At 42.2% G+C, this 20,152-nt stretch overlaps 1 protein-coding gene across 1 annotated transcript in view; it reads left to right on the top strand.

Moving 5' to 3' along the window:
* The window catches only part of LOC145415968 (uncharacterized), a 112,744-nt gene extending 107,605 nt beyond the window's left edge, over positions 1-5,139 (top strand). Inside the window, exons 8-10 of the mRNA XM_080285074.1 lie at positions 2,757-2,884; positions 3,869-4,034; positions 5,009-5,139. Coding sequence (XP_080141200.1) covers positions 2,757-2,884; positions 3,869-4,034; positions 5,009-5,139 — 425 coding nt within the window. The remainder of the gene's footprint in view (positions 1-2,756; positions 2,885-3,868; positions 4,035-5,008) is intronic.
* The last annotated feature ends 15,013 nt before the right edge of the window (positions 5,140-20,152 follow it).

Genomic DNA, 20,152 nt, shown 5'->3' with positions numbered 1-20,152 from the left:
TGGTGGTAGTGTTCAGTGGATGTGGTAGTCTGTGTGGTAGTTAGGTGTGGTGTAGGTGGTTGTGTAAGTTGTAATAGCCTGTGTATTGATGAGTAGCAGAGTTGGGTGTAGTGTGTAGTAAGTGGCAGTGTGGAATTATGTGTAGTGGTTGACTGTGTGTGTGTGTGTGTGTGTGTGTGTGTGTGTGTAATGAATAGTAACTGTCTGGTAGTGTGTAGTGACCAAGTGTATAGTGTGTAGTGCCCGTTTGGTAGTGTGTAGTAGGCCAATGGTAGTGCAGAAGTGAAAAGTGTCAGGTAATGTAGTGTGTGGTGGTGAATGGTGGTGTGGTGGTGGTAGTGGTAGTGGTAGTGGAGTACATAACTTATATATTGATGTGTAGTGAAGATGGTTGCATGTAGTAGCGTGTTTGGTGACTGACAAGAGAGTAGTAGTGTGGCGTGAAGCATAGTATGTAGTTGTGTATAGTAGTAGTAGTAGTAGCAGTAGTAGTAGTAGTAGTAGTAGTACACCCCAGGCTCATCCGAACGTGAACCCAGTGGACTGCAGGCTGAAGTTCCCCTCCTCCTGCAGTCCACCATCGTCCTTTCGGGGGATTGGAAGGGAGTTGAGGGACGTGTGTATAACCAGGCAGCTGCTCCACCCCATGTATATCAGTGCCACCACGTGAAGGCGCCCCTCTCCACCAACACCTGTACACCTTGCAAGGAGGATGGAAACGTCTTGAGGATTTGGACTTATTAAAGCTGTTATTTATTTATTTATACGAGTGCCACCTTCATGATTCTCTCTCTCTCTCTCTCTCTCTCTCTCTCTCTCTCTCTCTCTCTCACACACACACACACACACACACACACACACACACACACACACACACACACACACACACACATTTTACCCGGCTCGCTTTTCTGGGGCAAAATAATCATGTAAAATATTCATAAACTGCAATCTGGGGAGTGGTCATGTTCTTCTTTCTCTTTTTTTTCTCTTTTTCTGTTATCTTTTTCCCTTTTTTTCTTCTTTCTCTTTTCTCTCTTTTTTCTCTCTTTCATTTTTCTCTTCTCTTTTTCTTTCATTTTTCTCTTCTCTTTTTCTTTCATTTTTCTCTTCTGTTTGTCTCTTTTTCATTTTTCTCTTCTTTCTCTTCCCTTTTTTCTCTTTTTTCTTTCATTTTTCTCTTCTTTCTCTTTTCTCTTTTTTCTTTCATTTTTCTCTTTTTTTCTTTCATTTTTCTCTTTTTTCTCTTCTCTTTTTTCTCTTTTTCTTTCATTTTTCTCTTCTTTCTCTTCTCTTTTCTCTTTTTTCTCTTTTTCATTTTTATCTTCTTTCTCTCTTCATTCTCTTTTTTTCTCATTTTTCTCTTTTCTCTCTTTTATCTTTCTCCTTTTTCTCTTTCTCTTTCTCTTCTTTCTCTTCTCTTTTTTCTCTTTTTTCTTTCATTTTTCTCTTCTTTCTCTTTTTCTCGTGTTTCTTCCATTTTCCTCTCTTTTTCTTTTATCTTTCTCCTTTTTCTTTCTCTTCTTTCTCTTTCTTCTCATTTCTCTCTCTCTCTCTCTCTCTCTCTCTCTCTCAAGGTAAAGAAGGCTGACAGCTTTTTTGGGAGTTCCAGAATTTATGATGCACCATTTCCGTATTTTTCCTCTCTCTCTCTCTCTCTCTCTCTCTCTCTCTCTCTCTCTCTCTCTCTCTCTCTCTCTCTCTCACACACACACACACACACACACACACACACACACACACACACACACCTGTCACCTTCACCCTGCCTCATCTAATTAAGTCATCCTGTATTTTCCGTCTCTAATTACACCCTACCGCTCCTGCCAGCCCTAATGACCCCTAATTATCGGGCTAATTGTCTTGTTTGGCCTAATATTTCACGGCCTAATTACGCTGTTAGGTAATCGCTAAGGTGTACGGGATGGGAGACACACCTGAGCCTCACCTGAGTTATTTAATTAGGTGGTTTAGGTAGACAAACTTACCTATGGTCGTTTTTTCTCCTATTTTTCCTTGATTTTCGTCCCTACGTAGCTTTTTACACACACACACACACACACACACACACACACACACACACACACACACACACACACACACACACACACACACACACACACACACACACACACACTACACCTCTATATCCTTTTCCATAGCACTTCTTCGTGACTAATACTGTACTGTACTGGAGAGAGAGAGAGAGAGAGAGAGAGAGGACATGATTATACCGTATCATCAGTTAAATACACCTCTCTCTCTGTCTCTCTCTCTCTCTCTCTCTCTCTCTCTCTGTCTCTCTCTCTCTCTCTCTCTCTCTCTCTCTCCTAAGACTTTACCACAGCGTCTTACAAGGAAGTTTGATTTTTACCTCTTCCTCCTGCCTAATAAACTTAAACTCTCTCTCCTTATACTTGCCAGACACTTACTCCTCCTCCCTATCCCCCGGAAGGAGGATGGGAGACTGCAGGAGGAGGAGGGGGGGTAACTTCAGCCCGCAGTCCACTGGGTTCACGTTGAGATAAGCCTGGGGTTGTCACTACTACTACTACTACTACTACTGCCACTACTTCTACTACTCATTATTATTATTATCATTATTATTATTATTATTATTATTATTATTATTATATTTACTATTATCATTACCATTATTATTTCTGTTATTATTATTATTATTATTATTATTATTATTATTATTATTATTATTTCTTATTATTGTTTTGATGATGATGATGTTGGACGTGTTGCAGTGCCTAAAGCCGAGGTGGTGAACGGGCCGGAGGTGTTCGTGCACCGCGGCTCTCTCATTAACCTCACCTGTGTAGTGACGCACGGCACACGCAAACCCGTCTATGTCTACTGGTACCATCATGACCAGGTGAGTGTCAGGCCTTATACTCCCTTATACCGCGTTGATGGGCCTTATACTGCCTTATATTACCTCGCTTTGCCCACTCATTCTTCTTCTGCTAAAATTCTTCCTCAGCCTCATCCTGTCTCGTCTTTCCTTACTCTGCCTCACTCTTGTCTCACTCTGATCCACCCTTCCTCCATTCTTCTCTCCTGTCCTCCCTACTTCCCTCCACTCCACTCCACTCCCCTCCCCTCCCCTCCCCTCCCCTCCCCTCGCTAATGACTCTTCCTCACAATACATCACCTGTCCAGCCCTCATTAGCAAAGTAACCAGGTAATCTACACCTTTACACTTATGCCCCTTATTACCTACACCCATAAAGGAGCTCTTATGTTGATAGAGCTCCTGTGTACGTAGAGCTGTGTGTGTACGTAAATATGTGTATGTAGAGCCCATGTGTACTTAATGCTGCTGCGTACGTTATGTGTGTGTACATAGAGGTGCGGTGTTCCTCGATTGTTTACTTAGACACACACACACACACACACACACACACAAGGAAATAAACATACATGGTGCATAGTCGCTTGAAAAAAGTTAATGATTCTTGTCCTCATTATTTTCTGGGAATTTGGAATAAAGTAAAAAGAAAATCCATAATATTTTCAAAAAGGGGGGGGCAAGGGGGGAAAATTTCTGGTCTAAGCCTACGCATAAAGGTACTGGGTCGTTTCTGTCTGGCGGGTTACAGAGCGGGGGAGTGCTGGTAGGTGAGAATTGGGCTGTGTTGAGGCTTATCACTCTCCCATTGTGTAACCTGTCAGCCAGAAATGACCCTGTGTTTGTGTGTGTGTGTGTGTGATAGGCTTAAGACAATATCCTCTTTCTTCCCTCTTTCTCCCCCTTTCTTCCCTCCTTCTCCCTCTTTCTTCCCTCTTTCTCCCCCTTTCTTCCCTCCTTCTCCCCCTTTCTTCCCTCCATCTCACCTTTTTCCTCCTCGGTCCTCAGGTACTGGACTACGAGGGTCGAGGCGGCGTCACGGTAATCACACAGGCCAGTAGGAACACCGTCAGTAACCTGTTGATGAGAAACGCCACACCTGCAGACTCCGGCCCCTATTCCTGCACCCCTTCTACAGGTTCCCACGCCACTACCACCCTGCATGTGTTGAATGGTAGGTGGTTGTGGTAGTAGTAGTAGTAGTAGTAGTAGTAGTGGTGGTGGTGATAGTAGTAGTAGTAGCAGCAGTAGTAGTAGTTTTAGTTGTGGTATTAGTAGTAGTAGTGGTAGTAACAGTAGTGGTGGTGATGGTGGTGGTGGTGATAGCAGTAGTAGTAGTAGTAGAAATTAATAGTGATGATGATGATGATGATAATAATAATGATGATATGATGATGATGATGATGATGAACCTTATATGCAGATTTCCTAGCCGTGTGTGTGTGTGTGTGTGTGTGTGTGTGTGTGTGTGTGTGTGTGTGTGTGTGTGTGTGTGTGTGTGTGTGTGTGCTGCTTCCCTCATTTCAAGATCCTCTCCCCTGACTTCAAGAAAATCAGTCACTTTTCCCCACAGATAAATAAATAAATAAATAAATAAAGATCTAAGGGGCATGAAAAAATCTCTGGTTATTTCTGTAAATGGAGAGAGAGAGAGAGAGAGAGAGATTCTGTAATGGTTCAGGCAGGAATTGACAAACAGATTTAAGATTACAAACAGACATTACATCATCATCATCACCATCATCATCATCATCATCATCATCATCACCATCATCATCACCATCATCATCATCACCATCATCATCACCATCATCATCACCATCATCATCATCACCATCATCATCATCACCATCATCATCATCATGCATCATCATGACCATCATCATGACCATCATCACCATCATCACCATCATCACCGCCATCATCATCATCACCATCATCATCGCCATCATCATCATCACAATCATCATCATCATCATCATTTACCAGCCATATAGAGTTGATATACTAACGTTCCCGCAGGTAACTAATTAGACTTTATCCAGGTGAGCAGGATATTGGAGGTGAGGGTGTGGGGGGGGGACTTAACCCAGTACTGTTGTTACTAATGCCTTCCCCCTCACCCCCCTCACCCCCCCCAACCCCCAGGGGAGCACCAGGCGGCCATGCAAAGTGACACGGCCCCACCCCAGCCCACACCCAGCCCAGCCCTAGCCGTCATCACCACCATCATCACCACCCTCATCACTACAGCCGCGATATTTACTATAAGGCTCTAGTAGTGTACATATGTAGACTTATTTTACTCACATGTAGACTTATTTTACCTATATGTAGATTTATTTTATGTACATGTAGACTTATTAGGCTATACTTACATGTAGACTTACTTTGCTTACATGTCAGCCCTCTTCGTGTGTACTTTGGAGAGTTATCCTAGCCCTCATCCAAGCCCTTATCCCAGCCCTTATCCCAGCCCTCATCCTAGCCCTCATCCAAGCCCTTATCCCAGCCCTTATCCCAGCCCTTTTCCTAGCCCTCATCCTAGCCCTCATCCAAGCCCTTATCCCAGCCCTCACCTTGTCCCTCACCCTCACCCACACCCTCACCCACACCCTCACCCACACCCTCACCCTTACCCTCACCCACACCATCACCCTCACCCTTACCCTCACCCTCACCCTCACCCTCATCCAAGCCCTTTTCCCAGCCCTTATCCCAGCCCTCATCCCAGCCCTTATCCCAGCCCTCACCTTGTCTCTCACCCTCACCCTCACCCTCACCCTTACCCTCACCCTCACCCTCACCCTTACCCTCACCCTCACCCTTACCCTCACCCTCACCCTCACCGTCACCCTCACCCTCACCCTCACCCTGTAATAACCAAGCACAAACTTATTTCTCTCTTAATTACACTCCCTAATGCAACAACGTGAATAAAATTGAAGTGCCATGTTTCTCTCTCTCTCTCTCTCTCTCTCTCTCTCTCTCCAAGCAGTAATATATAATGTTTACCAAATTAATGAGGGAAAAAAATTAAATTCTGAGAGAGAGAGAGAGAGAGAGAGAGAGAGGGATGTAAAGATACGAGACGCAGGGAAAGGTAATCAACATGGGAGGGTGAGAGAGAAAGAAAATCGCTAATTAGACAGGTAAATCAGGTAATATATTTCCAGGTGAGCATTTCAAAGGTGAGGTTTGGACTGGAGGTTGATTAGGCTACACAGGTGGGGAGGGGAGGGGTTGGGGAGGGGAGGGGAGGGTGGTCAGCACTAACCCAACCTAACCTAACCCAACTTAATCTCTCCTAACCTATCCGTATACCCACACATTCTAACTCATCCACATCTAACAACCCCTAACATTATTTCTAACTAAATCGCTAATACGAAGGTGTCACGAACTTTCAAATGTAACGGAATGGCGAGGGAAGAGGGAATTAAGACACACACGAAGCAGGGAGGAAACACGCTCTCTTCCAAGGCCGTTAACGTTCACCAGTTCAAAAATGTTCGCTCAAACGAGTATTTTAAGTTTGTGTTCACATCTCTGTATTTATTAATGTAAATCATCAGTAATAAGTGAATTAATGTGATATATACGTGTAATTAAAGTAAATAAATAAAGATAATTGATAAATGCGTTAATAGGCTAAATAATGAGACTCTTGAATCTAAAAAGTAACCCTGATAGGAACGTAAAAAATCGTGAAATATATTGGTGCTAAAGGGAATAATAATAATAATAACAAAAATAATAAAAATATTGGTAATAAATAGATATAAAAAGAGATAGATAGCTGTGTTAATATCCATCTATCCATCATCCAGTCCTATGCCGCCCATTGAGGAGCGTAGAAACCCAGGGCTAGGCAAGTTGGTCCTGACATTTAAGATGAGATTGACCAGCCTCACTCATCCCTGAGTGGCATTACATGAGCAATAAACCCCAACCATCCCTTGGATATAAACCTGCACCGGCTCAGTCCGACTGAAGCACCTTAATTACCCACTAAACCACCAGGCTCCATAATTTGGTTATATGGTTACCACCCAGCGTAGTAAATGGTTTCCTGGTGTACAGGAAACCATTTGGCTTGTCACTCAGTGTAGAGTCACCCATAGGCAGAAGGAAGAGGAAAGAATGAAGGAAAGAAAGACCGAAGAGGGAGTGTAAAGTCACCCATAGGCAGAAGGAAGAGGAAAGAATGAAGGAAAAAAAGGCAGAAGAGGGAGTGTAAAGTCACCCATAGGCAGAAGGAAGAGGAAAGAATGAAGGAAAAAAAGGCAGAAGAGGGAGTGTAAAGTCACCCATAGGCAGAAGGAAGAGGAAAGAATGAATAAAAATAAAAATTCAAATTCAACTGCCGTGGCGATGTCCGTTGATCATCACAATGGCGGAAACAACAACAGCAGCAGCTACAACAACAACAACAGCGTTCGTTAAGGCCAACAATAGATTCCAAGCTGAACAAAGGCCCGGGGGGGGGGTAAGGCGTAGTCTGCCCTGACCAAAGAAAACAACAATAACAACAACAACAACAACAACAAGAATAGTAACCAAAGATTATGTACATATATATTGGCAGTTATGATAATAATAATAATAATAATAATAATAATAACAATGGTGGTTGTAGTTGTAGTTGTAGTAGTAAAATAACATGATGTTGATGATGATAATAGTAGTAATAATAATAATAATAATAATAATAATAATAATAATGTGACTAATACTATAGCGAACGTTACACGCCTTGGAAGAATTCGGTTTCCCAGATCTTTTCGTCTCCATGTCGTGTTATTTCGCCTGAGTCGTTCATGAGTAGGGACACTGCTGCATTTTCACCTCAGCTCTCCCCCTCGCACACTCCGAGGCACGTATTCCAGGTATAGAGATGGCTTAACACCTCTTCCCAGGCGATTTATTTTGTATGGAAGCAAAATATAGATAAAATACAGTAATATGGAAAATAAATCGCTAAGGGAAAGGTGCTAAGTATCTTGTGTCACCTAGAATACAGCCGAAACTGTATTACTGTACCATGTATTTGTGCTCCTGTGTGTACTATATTTTGTAATGATGTATTGGACCAAGATTTTTTTACGTATATATATAATAGGGTAAGGACGCTCCCTAGCACCTCTTCCTTAGCGATTTGTTTTTGGATTTGGCTGGCCTATATTCTTTTGTACGTGATTCATGCCAAGTCTGTTAATGTGAAGGCTTTATGGGGGATAGTCAGGTGTAATTAGCAAAATAAATCGCTTAAGGAAAGGTGTTAGGGAGCTTCTTTACACGACAAGAGTACGAACCGTGATTTTTTTTTTTTTTTTCACTAATTCGATGTCTGGGAAAGTGTAAACGGATTTTTGACCGTTACTTTACGTGGCGGTTAACATTTAAACACATTTTTAAAATTATTGAATTACTACAATTGTGTGTAAATCTGTATATATTCATTTATTATATTATTATTATTATTATTATTATTATTATTATTATTATGTGTATTTATGTTGTTTTTTTAAGTGGCAGAACAGCCTTCCTAACACATCTTCCTTGGCAATCTATTTTCCATAATACACCTTACTCTTCTGTGATGTGTAGCCTCAATTTCAGTATGGTTTATCAGTAACCTACAAGAGGATATTAAAATGTAAAAATCAATCGCAAAGGAAAAGGTTTTACGTGTTCTTCAGCCATTTAGAATACAGCCACAGTCTCATGGATGCCCACACTTCAAATGTTTAAACTTTTGAAAATAACGGTAACATTTTTAAACGTTCGAAATTTTAAGCTTGAAAATAACGGTAACAGTTTTAAATGTTTGGAATTTTAAGCGTTTGAAAATAACGGTAACATTTTTAAACATTTGAAATTTTAACGTTTTGAAAATAACAGTAATTCGTGACACAACAGAAACAAAAGAGCATCGTTGATTAAGTATCCTAACACCACATCCTAGCGATTTATTTCATCTGTTACACCTTATTCTTTCATATACATCAAGACTGCTGAGTTATATTTCCTAACAGCACTTCCCCAACGATTTATTTAGTCTAACTGTAAAATTTTGCTAAAAAATGAAGGAAAGAAAAGAAGACAAATATAAGAAGGAATTGTCGAGGGAGAACCGATACGAAGCGTCCAATTCCACAACAACAACAAGCAATATGGCGTCGAGGGGGCGTCTGTTGGCTGGTTATGGCGGTCACATATCCACGGGTACACAGCACAGGAGGCAGAGTCATGGCCGCACCCCCAGCCTCACCACATAAACCAACGCCTCCATTAGTGTGAGTAGTGCAGCGGGGAAGCCATGGCACAATTATAAGCAACAATACTATAAAACAAACGAGGCGGCAGTGCGTGCGAGGGAGGGGAGAGAGGAGGTGCGTGTGCCAGCGCTCCCCTTTACCCCTTGGCTACGACGACGCTGTTTACCTGTGTAGCGGGGACTGTTGAGGAGCCTACAGGTGGTGGCACTGTGTACATGGAAGGAACGAAGCAGCTGCTGCGTCCACCCGGGGATCAAACCACCTTCTGTTGCCCTGCACCTCGTTGTGGGAAGGACCTTTCGCCCCCATCACAGTTCCATCCAATCTCTCTCATACTGAAGAGGCCGTACACACACACACACACACACACACACACACACACACACACACGTATAAACTCCTGCCATCAGCAAAGCGTGAACCATTCTTCATTAAACGAATTACATTAATGTTTTCCTCACGGACTGGACGCACCGCACTCAGAATATCCAGTACAATTTTTTCTTTCTTTTTCGTATTGCAGGATAAACGTGATATAGAAGTGAACAGGCAGACAAGGTGGACTACAAGGTGGATTTAGACAAGGTGGATTGCAAGGTGGATTTAGACAAGGTGGATTGCAAGGTGGATTTAGACAAGGTGGATTGCAAGGTGGATTTAGACAAGGTATTTTGCAAGGTGGATTTAGACAAGGTAGATTGCAAGGTGGATTTAGACGAGGTATTTTGCAAGGTGGATTTAGACAAGGTGGATTGCAAGGTGAATTTAGACAGGGTGGATTGCAAGGTGGATTGCAAGGTGAATTTTAGAGTTGACTGTGTAGTTGTATGTAGCAGTGAACGTTATATGAACAGATGGAAATTATTTGTTTTATTGCTATTGGTTATTATTTTTATTATTATTATTAGTATTAGTAGTAGTAGTAGTAGATTTTATTATTATTATTATTATTATTATTATTAGTTGTAGTAGTAGTAGTAGTAGAAGAAACTATTACGGTATTTTTATTGTTATTATCATTATTATTATTATTATTACTGTTATTATCATCATTTTTATCATCATTAATTTATGCAGAAAAGAAGGAACCAAAGGCTACAATCCCCAAATTGATTGCGTCCTCCAAGAAAAAAAAAAGTGCAGGTATTTCCAAGTTAAGTGTGTAAATGAAGACCCTGACATTGTTGCAGAAATGAACACACTGCAACACAAAGCAACACTGCAATTTCCGCCGTGCAAATTTAAAGAGAGAGAGAGAGAGAGTGTAGGAGGAGAACTGGTAGCACCATTTCCTTAGTGATTTATTTTGCATAGGAGAGAGGGAGGGAGGGAGAGAGAGAGAGAGAGAGAGAGAGAGAGAGAGAGAGAGAGAGAGTGTGTGTGTGTGCAGGAGGACTGGTAGCACCATTTCCTTAGTGATTTATTTTGCATAGGAGAGAGAGAGAGAGACTCGTTATCATGGGAGGCTTCGTAGCGCCACATCCTTAACGATTTATTTATGCATTTCTGTAATTTATTTACAGTATTTATTTATTAGAGAGAGAGAGCGGCTAAGATCTATTCCCTGTCTCAACAGTGATTTCCTTACATAGAACGTACAAGGAAAAGGAGATTACAGACTCCTTCCATAGCTCTCGTTCTTCCCGCAAAATATATTATCTTACGAGAGGGAGCTGGTGGCAGAAATAAGTCTTACGAGAGGACGCTGGTGGCAGAAATAAGTCTTACGAGAGGGAGGTAGTAGCAGAAATCAATCTTACGAGAGGAGGCTGGTCGTAAGTCCCCGTGAATCCGGTGCGAGGGATTGGCCAGGATCGCGCAGATTTACGAGGCCGGCCGCTGAGACTGTCCCTTGGCGAGTGTTTACGTTGGGCTGGGAGGTTTCGTCGCTTCCCTTCGTCGGCGCATTATTTGTATTACTACACTTTTATCTCGTTTTTTTATTTTATCGAAGCAGATGATGTGGATTTTTAACCAGCTATGAAATGTTGAGGTGTAATAGGCAAAATAAATCGCCGAGGAAAATTGGCTAAGAAAGCAAAGTAAATCGCTGAGGAAAATTGAAGAAAGCAAAATAAATTGAGAAAAATTAAAAAAAAAAAAAAAAAAAGTAACACGGCTCATACAAGAGGAAACTATTCTGTACTAGGTAAAATAAATCGCTAAGGCATAGGTATTAAGGCCGGTAAGGTGGGATTTGTATTCTTTATGTATATACACTGCTGTGATGTATAGTCCTAGCTTGTGATGTTGATATTTTACAACATCGTATTGTGTTTGGCCTGACAGATTTCCTAACAACTTTTTTGTGGCGAATTATTCCGCATATTTTACTTTTATTTTTTATGTAATTTTTTTTTTTATGTTATTAATGCCTTTTTTTGGATCAATGGTTGGCATCAGTAACATACAAGAAACTGTAAAATGTGGGCTAAGTCGCTCACGAGACGGCGTTACGAATTTTGTCGGTTTGGATTTGGCGCACCTCTGTTTCCGGACACTAGTATCGCTTAGAATTTAGGCTGATATTCTCGTCCCTAACGCCTTTCCTTAGCGATTAATTCCTGAATATGGGTGGTTAAAATCCTTCTGTACGTTGTTCAGGCAGAGTATGGCGATATTGGAAGGATTTAGGTAATACAGACTAGGACAGTAATATGTAGTAAGGAAATTAAATCGCCTAGGAAACGGTGTTAGGAAAAAATCGCATAGGAAACGGTGTCAGGGAGCCTCATTAAGCGGGGAGAGTAGAGATGTTATTGTAATTATTATTATTATTATTATTGTATCATTATTATTATACTAGATTTGTAATATAAAATTCTCCCCTATATATATATATTTGGTGCGAGATTTCAATATATATCTATACTCGTAGGTGTAGTTGTGTTTGTGTGTATATTTTGTATAGGTGTAAAGCATATTTTCCTATATTTTCCGTATATATTGTGTTTCTATATCCTCAGTAACCTTAATGTCTGCCCACGACCGACTTATTTGACATTTCCCTCTTTTGACTCATTGCTATTGTTTTTTCATGATAGGCCTTGGGTTCCTTCTTCCTTGCATAAAGAAAATTGGCCTAGATTTTTTTTTTTTTTCCCTTTTCCAGCTTTCTTTACCCTTTCCGTAGCACTTCCTCGTGACTAACACCCAATGCTGTGGCTCAACATTCTTTCCATAGCACTTCTTCGTGACAAATACGATGGAGAAGAGCAATTTTAGGCCCAGTTGGAGTAAAAAGGGCCTAGTGCTGGAGAGGGACGCCTGCACGTGGTGGCACTGACATCACCGAGTTGCGCTGCTGCCGGATTATACAAACGTCCCTCAACTTCCCTCCCTGGCCCACGAAAGGAGGATGGTGAGATCCAGGAAGAGGACAACTTCAGCCTGCAGTCCACGGCGTTTGAAATAGTTCCCCAAGGCAGCCGAGGTTGGAAATTTTATGGGAAATATCGGAGAACAGCGAGGGGAACTGCAAAAACTCGTAAAAATGGATATGAATTTCGTTTCTCTTCACACGAGTTTGAATTTTTGACAAGGACGGACGCAAATATTATCCTTCCCATCAGCTTCAATATCGCTCCACCACGAGCATAATAAATATTTCCCTTCCTACCATCTTCAGTGTCTAGCCAGGAGGAAGCTTCAGAATTATTGTCCTTCTCATCAGCTTGAACGTCTAGCCACCACAAGCCACATATTTCCCATCGTTTTCCCGGCACTACTTGAATACCCAGCCACGACGAGAAGTAACATCCTATCACCTTCATTCTCCAGCGACCACGAACCAGAGAAATATTTGCCTTCCTATCAGCGTGAATATTTAAGCACGAAGAATCCAACAAATATTCCTGTGCCAGTTTGAATATCCCGCCAGCACCACCACGAGCCCAAGAAATATTCCTCTTAAGTAGCCAGGCGCGGAAGTTTTGGCGGGAAGTATCAGACGACGACAGGGAGGGAAAAAATACGCGAAAAAGATCCAGGGGGCGAGAATGGAAGCATGAAAAAGGGAAGAGGTTCGTGTGTGGCGGGCAGTCGACCGGGAGAAAATGGCGGGAAAAAAAGAGGAGGGAAAGGGAACATAGAAAAGCAAAAACGAAACATATGGAAATCCCCCCAGGCTATCCCACGGCCACCAGGTATCATATTTGCCTAGAAAAGTAGGTGTGGAGATTCCCTAACACTTTTTTCGTTGAGATTTATTCTGCGTATTGCGTCTCGGTGACCTGAATTTTGCCGATGCAGATTTTGTCGATATTAGAACCATGTGACTAGGGATAATATATAATAGAATGTTGAGGTATAAGATTTTAAATAAGTCGCTGAGGAAGAGGTGTTGGAAGCCTCCGATGTTACTTATAATACAGGCCTAAATATATATAAGAATGCTTGTAGGATAGTAGTAGTAATAGCAGTAGCCACAATGGTAGGGTGGTAGTAGTAGTTGCAGTAGTAGTAATGAATTGGGTAGGATTTTTAATAAACACGGCCCCTCCGCTTACCGATACGCCGATGTTCGCTCAAGGAATAGCGACAAGCCTTTTACGTTCCCTTTTCTTTTTCTTTTTCTTTTTTCCTGTACGTGCCGGTCCAGTAGGCTTTCATAACGGTGGAATGGAGGCCATGAGGGGCAGGTGAGCCAACCCCGCACGGGAAAGGGCGGGAAATGTTGAGGTGTTAAACGTGCTGGATAATGCGCGCCAAAATGAGGACGGGGACGAGCGTAAAGGGGAGCCTGTGTGTTACCAAAAATTCAAGCATGGGTGATTTTAGGATTTTTATTTATTTTTTGCTGCTAACTCTGCTACTTATTTCTTTATTTTGATACTTATTCATTTATTTAGATATTTATTTGCGGGCGAAAATGAGGACATGGAGGAGCGTAAAGGGAGTGTGTGAAAAAATTCGAGTGGGGGTAATTATAGGACCATTATTTCTTTGTCGGGTTTCTAATGTTCGTGGTTGCTGGGGACGCCCGTCATCCACTCACTCGATGTAGTGCTGGCTTCAGGTGACTACACTGAATGACAAATAGTGTCCTGTACCCCTATGAAATCATTTACTACGCTGGGTGGTAACCATATAACCTTATAGGCGCCTGGTGGCCTAGTGGATTAACGCGCTCGAACGATATGAGGCCAGTAACGATTTAGATAGATAGATAGATAGACAGATAGATAAACAGATAGATAGATAACGTCAAAGGCAACGTTCGTATAAAAATGTAACTACGTAAATTTGAAATGTTTAAATGTCATACACAGTGAGAGTTCGAGTATAAAATAAATGTGTGTAAAAGGAGAAATTTAATAATAAGTATGTAAATTATTAAAGTATGCAAGTATGTGTAGGCTGTGTGTGTAGTGTGAGTGTATTTGTAGTGTGAGTGTATTTGTAGTGTGAATGTATTTGTCGTGCGAGTGTATATGTAGTGTGAGTGTCTTTCTAGTGTGAGCGTATTTGTAGTGTGAGTGTATTTGTAGTGTGAGTGTATTTGTAGTGTGAGTGTAATTGTAGTGTGAGTGTCTTTGTAGTGTGAGTGTATTGTGAGTGTATTTATAGTGTGAGTATATTTGTTGTAATAGTATGAGCGTTCGAGTGTTGGATGAATTGTGTGGAAATGAGAAACGTGAGAGTAAATATGGAAAGTTTGTAAGCGTAGGCCATTATGAGAGAGAGAGAGAGAGAGAGAGAGAGAGAGAGAAATATGTGTGAAAGTTGCGGATATGTAAATGTGTTCTGCATGTACAAATATGAAATACTTCTCTCTCTCTCTCTCTCTCTCTCTCTCTCTCTCTCTCTCTCTCTCTCTCTTTATTCGTCTTTTATCGCCACGTCTTTATTGCTTTATTGGTGTTTGTGTGTCATTGCTGTGTTTTCATTGTTTTTTTTTTTATTACTCTTTATTGCTGTTTTTATTGCTTTCCCGTCGTAGCACCGTTTTTTAGGTGATTCAGTCCATGTAGTCTTTCGTTCCCTAGTGTTATTTTTTTTTCTTATTCCTTCTTAAGACAGACGATCCATCCTTATTATAGATAGATAGATCAGACTGGTTGATAGATAGATTGGTGGATAGATAGATAGATAGACAGGTGCAGAGAGAGAAGTGGGTGAGAGACAGACAGACAAAGGGATGTGAGAGAGAGGCATAGAGAGATGACTAAAGGAGAGAAATAATGGGTTACGAGAGAGAGAGAGAGAGAGAGAGAGAGAGAGAGAGAGAGAGAGAGAGAGATTCCACACAACTTCCTCTTTGCCATTAGGTATGATCAAGAGCCGGGTTTCGAACTTGGGTCCTAAATTCACACGGACAGCAGACCCTATCAACACTCTCAGGCTCTTGTGACTCACCAGCGACTGAGTTAAACCGCCCAGCTTCACCACGGAGATGATGGTGTGGTGGTGGTGGTGGTGGTGGTGGTGGTGATGGTGGTGGTGGTGGTGAGTGTTCAGTCGTAAACCGATATGTTTGTTTTAGTCACATCTCCTCTCTCTCTCTCTCTCTCTCTGGAGTGGAAGAATAAGATGAAGAAATGATGAGGGGAGAGTGAAGGATGTGAGGGAAGTGGAAAAAAAATGAAGGATAGAAGGAAGGAATAGTGAAGAATTAGCAAGAAGCCGTAATATGGCTGTATGGCAGTGTAGGAGTAGAGGGAGAATAAAGGCCGGAAGAAACACGGAAATATCAAGAAGAGAGGTGGGACAGAAGAGAAGAGGACAGTAAGTAGGGAAAGATGGGAGACAAAATGGCTCTTTGTAGTCACCTCTTACGACAAACAGGGATACTGGGGATGTATTCTCTCCCCCCCTCCCATGGGTTGGCAGCTCTTGGTTGTGCCCTCACTAGCCAGGTGTCCTGCACGGCATACCCTGCCAGGACCACCGGGGCACGTAAGCTCCCTCACCACGGCAAGGTGGCTGCCACGGGGGAGACAGTAAAATAAGTCAGAGATCATTTTGAGATGATAGTGTAATGAAGAGATTTTAGTGAATGATATCTCGTGCCATCTGTTCACATTTTTCTCCTTGCTTTTCTCTGCAACTTTTCAGCTTTTTTATTCAATCTTTCTTCTTCTTGCCGGTACTTTCTTTCCTATTCTTTGTACTCTTCCTCTCTCCTCCTCCAAACCTCTGCTTCAGCGAACAGCCTGTCCACTTTAGCAATACATGTATCAGTTTCCCTCCTCACTTCACTCACGACATTTTCGGTCTGGTTCTTCGTCTCCCTCCTGTTCTATCTCTTCCCCCTCATCCCTTCTTCCTTCTCCTCGCTTATGCCCACTTCCCTCTTCCTCCATTCTTCTTCTTCCTTTTTCCATTGATCAGCCAACCGTTCCCATTCCTCCTTTTCCTTATTCTTCCACGTTGCACCTTCGTCGTTCGGTTTTTGGTATTCTTCCAAGTTGCACGGTCTTTTTTCACCTTTCTTCTCCTCGATTTGGTTCATCGTTTGATCCGTCCACCATTGCGCTGTTGTGGTCCACGTTTGAGCTTGCGTGGTCCAGTACTCCTATCGTCTTTTCCCCTCCTCACCACTCCACTGTTGTTTAACCCATTCCTGAGGTTTGGGGTTTTGTGTGCACGAGTTTGTATCCGAATCCTCCGTGTTCATCCCTTGAACCACCGCCACCAACTCCGTACCGCCGATTTCACCACCTTTTTCCCCATTTTCCATTCGTGCGTGGACCTCTACCCGTGTAGTAGTTTGCTGAACTCCTTTTGCCTCCTGCCCCGTGGTGTTGACCCCTACCCCTTGCACGGCGCCCGCCACCCCTTGTTGAACAATGTTTTCTCCTTTTTTCGCCACCTCCGCCGTGTTTGTGTCCGCTGCTTCGCTTCCTCCCTCCTTCTCCTCCTTTTTCTCCACTCCTTCTTCCTTGAATTAAGCATTTACCACTTGACGTTTTTTCTCGCTATTGATATATTCTTTTTGAATCTCCTTTTCAATACCGAGTGACTTTTTCAAAGTATTCCAAAATTTTTTCAAGCTGCCTTTTTCTTTTGCAAGCTTTTTTTCTGCCTTTGTCTGCGTCGATGTTGTCCTCCCCCTTTTTTCCGTGTGCGGTTTGTCAGCACAGCTGTCTTGTGCTCTTTTCCCTTCTGGACTATTTTTCTTTCTTTTTGGGGTGAGTTTGGCTCCCACCCGCCGACAGATTTTGCCTAAAAGACACATTTTCCCCTTTTTACTCCAACACACGAAAACGAAGGATAAGAAACAAGTAGTAAAGTCACCGAGAAAAAAAATATCCTTTAGCTCTAACAAGATTTTGCTTACCAGGTTTGACGAAGGTAAGCAGTGGTGTAACCAAGATGGGACGCTAGGACTGGTGCCGGATATGCCTGGTACGAATTGCTTTTTTGAATTTTCTGTAGCCATTGTGGAACAGAATGGAATCGTTGGTATTTTTGTATGGAGTTATGAGAGGCTTTTAAGTACATAAGTAGTTACTGTTATTACTAGTACCTTCATCATCATTACTATTACTGTTACTGCTATCGTTATTTGTCTTACCATCACCACCACCATCATACCTATCACCATCATTATTACTGTTACTGCTGTCACCATCATTACCATTACTGCCACCACCATCATTACTATTACCCCGTCATCATTACTATCTCCACCAGTATTACTGTTACCACCACGGCCACCACCATTATTACTATTACTACTATCACCATCATTACTATTACTACCACCACCATCATTTTTAGTACCCCATCATCATTACTATCTCCACCGGTATTTCTGTTACCACTACCATTATTACTATTACTACTATCACCATCATTACTATTATCACCATTATTACCATTTCCACCACCACCATCATTACTGTTACCACCACCATCACTATATACAATACCTACCACAATCATTAAAATTACCACCATCATTACCATTACCACACCACCACCATCATTACTATTACCTCACCACCACCATCATTACTATTACCACACCACCACCATCATTACTATTACCACACCACCACCATTACTATTACCACACCATCACCACCATTACTATTACCACACCACCACCACCATCATTACTATTACCACACCACCACCATCATTACTATTACCACACCATCACCACCATTACTATTACCACACCACCGCCACCATCATTACTATTACCACACCACCACCATCATTACTATTACCACACCATCACCACCATTACTATTACCACACCACCACCACCATCATTACTTTTACCACACCACCACCACCATCATTACTATTACCACACCACCACCACCATCATTACTATTACCACACCACCACCACCATTACTATTACCACACCACCACCACCATTACTATTACCACACCACCACCATTACTATTACCACACTACCACCACCATCATTACTATTACCACACCATCACCACCACCATTACTATTACCACACCACCACCACCATCATTACTATTACCACACCACCACCACCATCATTACTATTACCACACCACCACCACCATCATTACTATTACCACACCACAACCACCACCATTACTCTTACCACACCACCACCACCATCATTACTATTACCACACCACCACCACCATCACTACTATTACCACACAACCACCACCATCACTACTATTACCACACCACCACCACCACCATCACTACTATTACTACACCATCATTACTATTACCACACCACCATCATTACTATTACCACACCATCACCACCATCATTACTGTTACCACCACCATCATTACTATTACCACCACCATCATTACTATTACCACACCATCATTACTATTACCACACGACCATCATTACTATTACCACCACCACCATCATTACTATTTCTACATCACCACCACCATCTTTACTATTACCACACCACCATCATTACTATTACCACCACCATCATTACAATTACCACCACCATCATTACAATTACCACCACCATCATTACTATTACCACACCACCACCACCACCATCATTACTATTACCACACCACCACCACCACCATCATTACTATTACCACCAGCACCACCACCATCATTACTGTTACCACACCACCACCACCACCATCATTACTATTACCACACCACCACCACCATCATTACTATTACCACACCACCACCACCATCATTACTATTACCACACCACCACCACCATCATTACTATTACCACACCACCACAACCATCTAGAGACAGCAAGAATGAAGTAAAGCAAGGAGCATCACAGAGTGCAACACCTGCGCCCACCAACTGGTCCATGGCCGATTACCTGACCTTGCCCTGTGGCCCTGACCTTCCATACATGACTCTTAAAATCGAATTACTTCCCTCTTGCCTAACCCTTAACCCTTCCACCAATTTTGGTTCTGATCACATCAAAACAGAGTTGATTTGGCCCAATGATCTTGATATTTGACCTTTTCTTGTGACCTTGACCTTATACTGATTATTTTCAAAGTTGAATTTCTTTATATCTGTACTTGTTTCCCTGAACCTCTGAACAAACCATGCCATGTGACTTTTCCGTCGACTTATAAACAAGCAATATGTGAATCTCTCTGGTGAGTCTTACTAAACCCATTGAATTCGATAACTTTTTAAGTAACCCCACTCTGTGTGGCCGAGAAGACCAATCAGCCGCAGGCAAGATATGCAAGCGTCACTGAAGGGAACCGATGTTCCGTTGCTGAAGACCGCCTCGCCACAGCGAGGCGCGGGGAAAAGTGTGAAGGTTTGGTTCCTGGATGAGTGCTGCATTTGATTCACTCCACCCAGTCAACAGGGGCACCACAGTAGGTTCCACATCACCCCGATATTTGGTTTAATGGTTACCGCCCTGCGTTGTAAATGGTTCTATGTGTTACAGGAAACCATTAAGCTTTTCATTCAGTGTAGAGCCAGCTGAAGTGAAAAGATCAATAAAAAGTGACAGGAAGGATGGAGGAAACAGGAAGTGAGGAAGGCAGACACAGGAAAAGAGTGATAAAGGTAAAGAAAAACGTAGCAAAGGA

This window comes from Coenobita brevimanus, chromosome 13 (assembly GCF_032717465.1).
Source record: "Coenobita brevimanus isolate Jiangsu-jjx chromosome 13, ASM3271746v2, whole genome shotgun sequence".
Classification (NCBI taxonomy): Eukaryota; Metazoa; Arthropoda; class Malacostraca; order Decapoda; family Coenobitidae; genus Coenobita; species Coenobita brevimanus.
The sequence above is the reverse complement of the archived record's forward strand: the minus strand, read 5'-3'. Positions and strand labels throughout refer to the sequence as shown.